At 39.0% G+C, this 10,123-nt stretch overlaps 2 protein-coding genes across 2 annotated transcripts in view; both read left to right on the top strand.

Annotated features, from left to right (window-relative positions):
- thg1l (tRNA-histidine guanylyltransferase 1-like) overlaps positions 1-1,304 on the top strand; it is a gene marked incomplete at its 5' end in the record, with an annotated part of 10,493 nt that extends 9,189 nt beyond the window's left edge. The window contains 1 exon segment of the mRNA XM_014014688.1: positions 284-1,304. Within this exon segment, the coding sequence (XP_013870142.1) occupies positions 284-445 (162 nt within the window).
- Positions 1,305-2,800: 1,496 nt separating this feature from the next.
- The window catches only part of LOC106521915 (disintegrin and metalloproteinase domain-containing protein 19), a gene marked incomplete at both ends in the record, with an annotated part of 30,768 nt that continues 23,445 nt past the window's right edge, over positions 2,801-10,123 (top strand). The window contains 3 exon segments of the mRNA XM_014014687.1: positions 2,801-2,829; positions 2,979-3,091; positions 3,342-3,412.

Raw genomic sequence — 10,123 nt, 5'->3', positions numbered from 1 at the left:
AGTCAAAGCAAGGCTTTGGGCATGTTTTTTATGAGAGTATAACATTATAACATGATATAAAACTCAAAAAAGTTGATTTTACATGATATTGCCCCTTTAAGTAACTTGTCGTTTATGCATTTAGTAAACTTTTATYAAAGAGCTTTTGGAACATCGCGTTAACGTACACCAAGACCCATTGTTCTTAAGTTGATTAAAATAGTTTTATTCCTGTACCAGTTTTTTTTTTTTTCATTAAGTTGCATTCCTGTGTATTTGACATGTTTCTCTTTGTTTTATTAAGCGGGATGAGACAGTCACAAAACGCATGAAGCTTCCAAATGAAGAGGAGAAGGAGGTTTCTGTCACACGGAGCARGAAGAGTGTGGAGGCTCATCACTGTGACATTATTGGGGACCAGTTCTGGGATGAACACTCAGACATCCTTGAGAATGATAACTGCTAACAGCTACCCACCTCATGAAAGGGAACACGTAGGAGTTCTTCTCAGCAGCGTGTTTGGAGCTGTATTTTATAAATAGTTTGATATGACTCTGTGTTACCATATTATAGCAATGATACTTGATAGATGCAATTTATTTTATTTTTTATTTTATTTTATTTTATTCTTTGGATTTGAAACATGATTTTACTTTCATTGAATATTTTTATACTGATTTGTTGAAGTGGAAAGGTTTTCCATGGAGATGTTCATCTGCATCTTGTGTCTTGTCCAGTTTAAGCTCTTAATACTACTTATCCAAAAATAAATCTTCATCTGATATCATGAATGGCATTTAAAATACTACCAACATTTGATCGTTGAGCATGTGTCCTCTTGACCCACTGAGGAGTTTCAAATGTTGTTTTTTTTTTGCCTGACTGAGTTGTGATGTTGGGAAGGTAAAGTGTTTAACATTCATGGTATGTAGAAGGTTTTAGGTAGAAACTATCAAAGCTAAACCAAAATAAATGGTGGGTTTATTTCCTGCAGCTGAGGCACCATGAATGGATTCATTGGTCTGCACTGTCATCGCCACTAAGAATACCTCACACACCCTGCGTACACTTGACCCTTCTAACATGTGCTCTGTGGCATATTTATCGTCGCTCTTATAAATGTCTGGCTCAGTGTGAACGGCTGCTGGAAGCCGGATACTGTATTCTGTTTCTAGCAGGCTCAGTTACTGTCAAGTGTTGCGGCTGTATTTTTGGTTCTGGGAGTTAAAAGCATGTGGTTACTGTACTTCATGGAACAAGACTTGCACTTCCTAGTGCAACATTTGGAAACTAAATACAACAAAATAAAGTTTGTTTTAATGAGACACTGTGTTAATCCATTTGCTTGGGGTACTCACACATTGAGCMGAAAATGACAGATCATTTGGCTGAACCGAAGGAAACCCTGAATGAGAGCATGTTMAGGCTAGTGCAGTTATTTAAAGATGGCATGTATTTACACATACTATACCAAAGCCTGTTGGACCACTGTAAGAATGGGAGTATAATAAAATGAAGTTTTGCATTTGAATAGTGCACATTTCAATACTTTATTCTGTTCCGACGAAATAAATAGCTGTTAAAATGCAAACTCCATTCACATGCTTGCACTTTGCACTGTTTTTCTTTCAATAAACTTGAAGWTGGCAAATTTTAAAAGAATCAATGTCTATTAATAAATAACAACTGATTCTTTTGGAGTTGCTGTTTAAAGCTAGAAAAATCTAAACGAATGCAGCAAGTGAAATTACTTTATCAATTTATTTTGCACATCAATAAGTAACAGCAATAACAGGAGTATAAAATTTATAAGAATATAAATTTACTGATGCAATTTGTGTCAGCTCTGTGAAAAGTGAATATTGATTTTAAACTTCATAGASTCATGCTTTACTTTTGTTTTAACAAAACCTTTTTATCATTTGTCTTAGTTGCCTACCTAAAACAGGCTTAAAATGAAGTGTGACTTATTTAAAAAAAAAAACATTTTCCTTGCAATAAATGTGCAGCTGGCTTTTTTGGGGGAGAGCCCAAAAGTAGGCGGAGTCAATGTTTCATAATGCAAATTAAATGTTGCTACCTTGATTTTAAAAGGCAGCAGTTCCCTATAGCGTCAAAAACTTAACTTATCAAGCAACTTATTAGGCTCTTATTACCTCCAATCTATAAAACTAGGAATAGAAACTGCAGTGATGTTAACATCTTCATTTAATTAATTTATTTTTTATAGATATTTATTCTTGGAAGACCACAGAGATTTCTTGTTTTCTGGATGTGCTTTCTTTGCTGAGAATTCTGACTTTATAGTAAGAATTTTGACTTTATTTTTTTCATAATTGAAAAAAAAATCATTATTTTGACAATCACATAATTTTGACTTTTTTCCTCCTTCTTTTATTTTCTCTCTGTGGACCTAATCCTCCATATAGTTAGTCCGATATGAGTTTGGTGCTTTCKTGTCTAAAAATAAGTCCTCTTCACTGGGTGATTTCAGTATCTGTTGTTGCTCATCTGAACATCCTTTCATCACATCCTGGCACAGAGAGAGTCCTCAGCTCCGTGGCTGATCGGGGAGGGGTCGATCATAACAGCACCGCTCGGCGGAGGCAGCATCTCATTCACCCGCGGCTTACCGCCATGACACACCGGCCACRGGCTCCCCATCTCATCCAGGCTGGTTTCTGACCGCTCATCTCTCGGTTTCATCGCTCCGTTCGGGTCCATTTGTTTGTAGAATGTGTCGTCCTCCTGTCGGTGCTGTTTTGTCTTTTCTTTGTCCTCTGGTTCTCGTGCACCGGGTTGTTTCCACTGCTGCTGCTGCTGCTGGGTCTGAAGCCGGTGTTTTTAACGGTGGGAGCAGAAACTTGCACTTGCATGCTTTTCGTTTTGCATTGAAATGCATGTCTTAAGTATTTCATCTGCCATCATCTAAGGATTTTGAATTTGTTTAGAATATTACATGAGAACATTGCATTATATTTATTTGGCTTTCCAAACAGGAAACAACAAGCAGGATTCACCAAAGAGYATCCTTGAACACATACAGAGTTATGAGATTACTGATCCCATCTGGCTGCATCCACTCAGGCACAAAAGATCTGCTAATAAAGAGGTGAGTGTGACTAAGACAAAAATAAAGAGATTTAATTTAATGCAATTATTGATTGATTGATTGATTGATTGATTGATTGATTGATTGATTGATTGATTGATGATTGATTGATTGATTGATTGATTGATGATTGATTGATTGATTGATTGATTGATTGATTGATTGATTGATTGATTGATTGATTGATTGATTGATTGATTGATTGATTGATTGCATCTAAATTCTGATCCATGTAATGTTTTCCTGCCAGCATCCTGCAGAGGTCCAGGTCCTAATTTCTGCTGAGGGTCAGGAGCTTCAGCTACATCTRGAAAAAAATGAGTGAGTACTTTAAAGTCATTTCTGCATCTTCATCGCTCACAGCCAAAAGAGTAAAAGTGATATTTTTGGCTTTGTCCGTGTGCATCCGTTTTAGCAAAGTGAACCACTGGACGGATTGTCTGAAACAATCTGAAAATAATCGTGAAATGTACGTCTACAGACAATTTATCTTTTGCATTCAAACCAATTCGGCTAAGCAAACTTAGAAAATACAAAAATACATTGAACTCTGTAGAKTTTACGTATGTTGAGCTAAAATTTGGTGAGGTAATTGCTGAGAGTGTCCTCCAATCATAACTGATTGTGCAGTATCTGTTTTTCAAATTTTRTCATTAAMTATTTGAGTCAACTCAGCTTGYCTGTTAACAAAATAGCTCAGGTTCCATTAAATGGATTTTAATGAAAGTCTCAGAAATAATTTATTGGGTGTACTTCTAGAACTGATTAACRTTTGAAATCATATCAAATAAAGGTATCCCCTACAGTCAGCTAAACTTTGAAAACACAAAATTGGCTATAACGCAACCAGTTTTCCAAATACCGAGCTAATATTGGATGTGTTAATAGCTTATATAAACTGACATCACRTACTCCAAGCACGACACATTGCACAACATCTTTGCTTAAATCTTTTTTTGCATTAACTGTTTGGGTCAATTCTGTTTGTCTGTTAGTAAGTAATCTTATGACGCRCTGGATGGATTTTAATGAAACTTTCAGAAAKTAATCAYTTGATATGAATCTACAACTGGTTAACTTTTGAAGTCAATCAAATTCAAGATGGCTGCCAAAGCTTATCAAACTTAGCAAGCACAARTACCACAGTCAGATTTACACATATTCTGTTGTGAAAACAAGCTTCTTTCAGCTCCATCTGTGTTCTAAGGTGAAGACACTGCTTAACCGTAGTGATCTGGAGAAGGCCATTCATGCCTTTGTGAGCTCTAGGCTCGATTATTGCGACACTTTATATGTTGGAATTAATCAGTCTTCCATCTCTTGCTTACAGCTTGTTCAAAACTCAGCCGCTCACTTCTTAACTAACACATGTAAATATTAATTATGACTTCATTGTATTTGTTTTACCTTGTGAAGCACTTTGGTCGATGCAAGGCATTGTTGGAAGGTGCTATATAAATAAAGTTTATTATTATTATTATTATTACATATTGAGTTAAAGTTTGGTGTGGTAGTAGCTGAGAGTCATCTCCAACACATACTTGCAGTGAGCAACAAGCATTCCTTCAAGGAACGCTGTTTTATGTAACAGTGCAATTTGGCCAATTCAGCTATCAAGTACATATTTTTCTTATCGCAACTTATTTGATAAAACTTCCAATAAAACACCATTTTTTCCATCTGATTGCATCAAGTCAGAGTATTGGCCTGTACAGCAACAAGATGACCAGATGTTAGCTGTCACACAGACGCATTCATGAGGTCGTTGCCCCCCGTGGGTGATGAGGAGGAGGGAGTTTCTGGACGGCAGAGGGGTTTGACACCCGATCCATGTGCCTTTGGGCTAACAGGAAGCGAGACTGTGCCTCTGCACCTATCRTCCTGCAATCTGCTGGAGCGGTTCCTGTCCAGAAACAATGGGATGATGGTGGGCAGACTCTGAGACAGCAGGGAGGTCCGCTGACCAGAGAGCTGTGGTTTATCACTTGAATTTGAGCCAGCGCACAAGTGGACAGTATAGGCCTTTGTGAACATTAGTTCATTTTACCCTCAAGTGTTTCTGAATGCCATGACTCCAATGTGTCCGACTGACCCCCCCTGCAATGGACTTTCCCCACTCTGCTTTATCTGCYCAGCAGGTGGTCTCACTGTTAGCTGTTAGCGCTGCTCCCCGGCTGGGGAGGGGGGTTTTCGTCAATCGCAACCTGACACACATATGTGTGGTAAGAAAATAGAAAAGGGAGGATGAATGATGGTGTTAGTGTGAAAGGTTAGACAGGRTTTTGATAAAACGTGGACAGTCTGTTCTTTGCAAGAAAATTGAAAAGGTGTTAGCTGATGCAAGAAAAAAAAGTGCCAACTGTTCTCGAGAAAGAGGAAATTGTAATTTTCAGAAGAAAAAGTAGAAAAAGGAGGCTGTTCGTGCAACTGCCTATGTGTTTTGAAACAGGAAACAGTTGGAACATTTGGTTAAAAAAATTAATTTTATGGCAGTACTTTCTCACATTGTATAAAATATCCAAAATTAACTTTGTCCAAATAAAATACAATAAAAATTCTTGGCTTGCAAACAAAAGGTAGAAAATAAGAAACATGTCTGTGCTTTTAGGATTAACACTTTTATTTGGTGGTTTTGCGGTTTAATTTTATTCAAACCATAAAGACCATTTTATGGAAGAGGGTTAGGGCCACAAAGAAAAAAAATAACTCTTTTTTTTGTTCTGACTTTAATCTCAGAGTTTTGACTTTTTTACTGAATTTTGATATAAATCTCAGAATTCTGACTTTATTCTAAGAATTCTGAGATTAAAGTCAGAATTCTGAAAAAAAAGTCAAAACTCAAGAAAATTTTATGTATTTATTTATTGCTCTGTAGCCTTAATCCTTTCCCGTACCATTTCATAAAATGTTTTTGTCTGAAGTGTTTTTGAGACGATTAACCCACTTTGGTCTTGGCCCTGCTCAGACTGGCCCTTAGCTTGTCAGTTTGGTCAGAATTGTATTCTGTTTTCCCAGACTGAGGTTGTTCAAATTATCTACAACAGGTAAAATATTAACTGTTCATAACTTTTCCACAGAACCACACTTCAAATATTACTTTAAAGTTTTTCATGTGGTCACGTCACATGACTCATCACTTTCAGCGATGGTTCTGGATGCTCTGTGCTTTCAGCCAGCATTGCTAAATGAGAGATGATGTGTAACCCATCACTGTTGCCATGGCACATCCTGTGGTGCCTCTTCTTCTTCTGTCTCCCAGCACAATAATCTGTGTACAGAATAGTTTACACRCTTTCTCTTTCAGCTGTCTTCATTGACCATTACTCCTTCACTGTTCTCTCCCCAGACTCTGTCCCCCAAACCAAGAATCCCACTTTGTTTTTGATTTATTCTCTAAAGTGGACACACAAATGGCTGTGTGAGACTAAAAGCCAGGCTGGGGAGCACTGCAGTGTGCGTCAGGGAGGATTAATGTCTTGGTTTTTGAAGAGAGGCCAGATAAAATGCTGCCAGTGGTATCCTGGCTACTTCCTTTTGTGCACCTAAAACTGTGGTCAGCAGATAAGATGTAGCTGTGAAATTGTCTTGATGCCATCTTTGTGTTCGTGTCTTGTAAAGAAATCCGGAGATATTTCTCCCTAGCCGGCCTCCTTTCCTCGTGAATCACCACAACGGAGCACGGAGGAAAAACCAGGCTGCGAACGATGGCGGGCGCAGCTCTCTCGGTGGCAGGACTCCAAAGTCGATCCATTTCTGTCCTCCCCGGTCATTCYCTCCCGTGTGCGCCCGTGGCTCATTGGTATGGATGTGTGTCTGTGCTGGAGCTTTTATCTAAATGAAAGGCAACAGCAGAAAAAGGAAAGCTGATTCTGTTAAAAGCAAAGCCCGTTCAGGGAGTGTTCTGACGCAACTCGGAGGGAGATGGGAAGGAAAAGAGGACCGTTTGAGGTYGAGTCGTGAGGAAAGAAGTGACAGTTGGGGGTCAGTTTGGGTGTGAGTTATATCCCTCTGGTTCAGATATGACTCTGTGTGGTTATTATTTCCACTTCCTCCTCTGTGTGACTTTCTCTGCCCCTCAGTTTAATGCCCTTCCTTCTGTCATCCAGTGCACAAACCTGAATTAAGCGCTCCTCTGAGGACTGCCGCCAACATTGTTTCTCCTCTGTCTCCTCTTCTTCTCTGACCCTCTCTTGTCCTCACATCGTATTTCTTCTGACCACTCCATTTTCTCACTTCACTTTTTTTCCCCCCACCTTGCCTGATGTTCCCCAGAGCTCTAGTATAAATATACATGCCCCACTCCTGCTCCGAGGTCACGGTTTGGGAGTCGGTGGCCCCATGCAGACAGATGACGTGCACAAACTTCGCTACCAAAACGAACACTAACAAAGACTCAAGGTTCGATCTGATGGACTGCTGGGTAAAACATAAGGCTTATTCTTTAAAGGGAATGCACATCACCCACTGCCTTTTATATCCAAGATGTAAACTAAGATCGTCTATGTTGAGAAATGCTGAAGCCGTAGCTCTATCCCAGATTATGTGCTGTGAATAACTACCAGCTACTACTACTAATCAAGCCTATTGGTAGGCCTCTTTTGCATGTGACTAACCTGTTTGTCCATGTGGAGGCAGTGCTTATAAGGCTGAGTTCACCTGACACTCATCAGACTGAAGAAGTCTCTTGGAGGAGAGACTACCTGGATTACTGAGATGCATCAGGACATCTCAGCTACTAACACATCAAATTTTAGCCTAAAGTCTTTGACTAAATCACAGTCATTTTTGCTGTGGTGGCCATCTTGAATTGGATTAATCAGTTTTGGATGATTACTTTCTGAAATATTTATTAAAATCTGTTAGATTTGTCATAAGATATTTTGCTAACAAACAAGTTGACTCTGTCTCTTAACATTAATGTTTTAAGCCAAGATCTTACACTTGGTGTATCTGTTGTGAATGACTCTTAGCTACTACCATTACTTAATCTGTACAATATCTGTAAAACTGACTGATGTATAGCCATATTAGATTTTTGCTAAATGAGTTGATTGTGGAGACTAATTGTGTTGGCTCCAAAACATAATCAGTATAGATTAGTGGTGTCCCGATACCAGCATTATTACTCATACACAACATGCCCTGATACTTAGAACCTATACTAACACCAGTATCAATATTCTATTGAATGTGTTACAGTTTATATTTCAAGTGAAAGGTTTGTCAGTTCCATGTTCAATTTATTTCCATGATTTTATTTATTTAAAATATTTTGCAACAGTATTTATCATRATGTACAGTGTATTTGAAACAGTCAGAGGGGCTGTAGGTCTATAAGGAAGGAAATTAATAGAAATATGTTTATAAAGTCATTGTGTAATGCTTAGGTTCTAACTCAGTAAGTGCTTGTTATTGGTACTCTGTATTTGTACTCAGTATTGGCTAATACCCAAACTTGTAGTTACACCCTTAGTGTAGATCTAAATTTAATGATTATTTCCAGAAAGATTAATCAAAATCAGTCCAGTGGTTCATGAGATATTTTGCTAATAGGCACACACACACAGGTATGGGCCAAAACATTGTTGTCTTGTGGCGATGGGTAATTAAGATGAGGAAAGACGATGCACCCGTCTGTTTGTCGTTATCTGCGCTCCTCCACCCATCGTTTGACTTTAATAAAAACCTCTTCATCTTCTGTTGCCGAGCTTTATTTTGACTTTGCAGCAGCTTTCCAATCCCCCTCCCCCCCGCTCCCTCCCCCGTAGCGATGATGTCATCTGATACTACGAGGGAATGCAACCCACTGACCCTTTAGCATTACCCATCGCCCCCACCACCACCACCCCCTCACTATCTCTGAAGTACATTAGCATTACTCCCCCTCGCCTCCTCGCTCCTCCCGATGTTGAACCGACTCTTTGTCTCGGCCCCGCTGCTCCAACCGCCGGGATTGGAGCGGCAAGCGCCACATTCTCAATCACAGCATCTGTCTGGACACTGGAGCACATCCAAACGTATTTACCATCACACACAAGTCTTACAGTCGTGCTAATTCAAAAGCTTGCCCAGATTTTTTTTTTTACCAGTATACAAATAAGCACAAAGCTCTGACGTTTTTTGAAGTTCCAAGTGACGTAGTTTTCCTGACAATGAGCAATAACGTGGGTTTTATTTTGTTTTTGTTATTCCTGTTCTGGTAATTGGTCAGTGTTTATTGCTGTTTTGTTTCTTTAGAATTTGTTGCCTTTATGAGGACAATCATCTGATTTTCTTTTATGTTGCTTAGACAAATCAAGAAAATCACATCTCATTTAGCTTCAATGCAACATGATGGAGATGTTGTAGTGCAGTGGTTCCCAACCTGAGGGGGCCCCAGAGAGCATCGAGGTCATAACACTAACTGCATTTCCGTCAACATTTTTTTATGCACGTTTTTAGGTATCGCATTAGAAAAGGCTGATGGAAACAGCAAAATTTAAAACAAAACTTCCTAAATTTTGCAAAAAGGTTTTTACGCTCGCTTGAGCTGGTTTTTGAATTTCCTGAAAACCAGTCAATGTGCAAAAGGGGAGCTGAAAACACATTTTCTGAAAAAGTTCTGACGTAGCAAACMTTTACCKCACATGATTGATCAGCTGTTCCCGCTGTCGGTGTCTCACCGGATATTTCCATCGTGCAAAAAGAATTGCATTTCTTTCTCTACGTCTCCGGACAGCATGTAACATTGCCAGTACTAGTTGACATGACAGAACAATTACAACCTGCCTGATGCCAACACATTCCTGATAACTTCTCTTCATTGTCAGATGTGTGGTCCCTGCTAGTTTGCAGCCTCTACTTGGCTCAGCTTGGCTTGGAAGTAAGACAAGGGGGCTTTGAGGAAAACAGGTTGGGAACCACTGTTTCAGTGCACGCATGTTCAGGCATAGCATTAAAGGGACAATATCATGTAAATTCAACTTTTTTGAGTTTTATATCATGTTATAATATTATACTCTCATAACAAAACATGCACAAAGCCTTGCTTTG

The sequence above is a fragment of the Austrofundulus limnaeus genome, unplaced genomic scaffold, assembly GCF_001266775.1.
Source record: "Austrofundulus limnaeus strain Quisiro unplaced genomic scaffold, Austrofundulus_limnaeus-1.0 Scaffold118, whole genome shotgun sequence".
Lineage (NCBI taxonomy): Eukaryota > Metazoa > Chordata > Actinopteri > Cyprinodontiformes > Rivulidae > Austrofundulus > Austrofundulus limnaeus.
The sequence above is the reverse complement of the archived record's forward strand: the minus strand, read 5'-3'. Positions and strand labels throughout refer to the sequence as shown.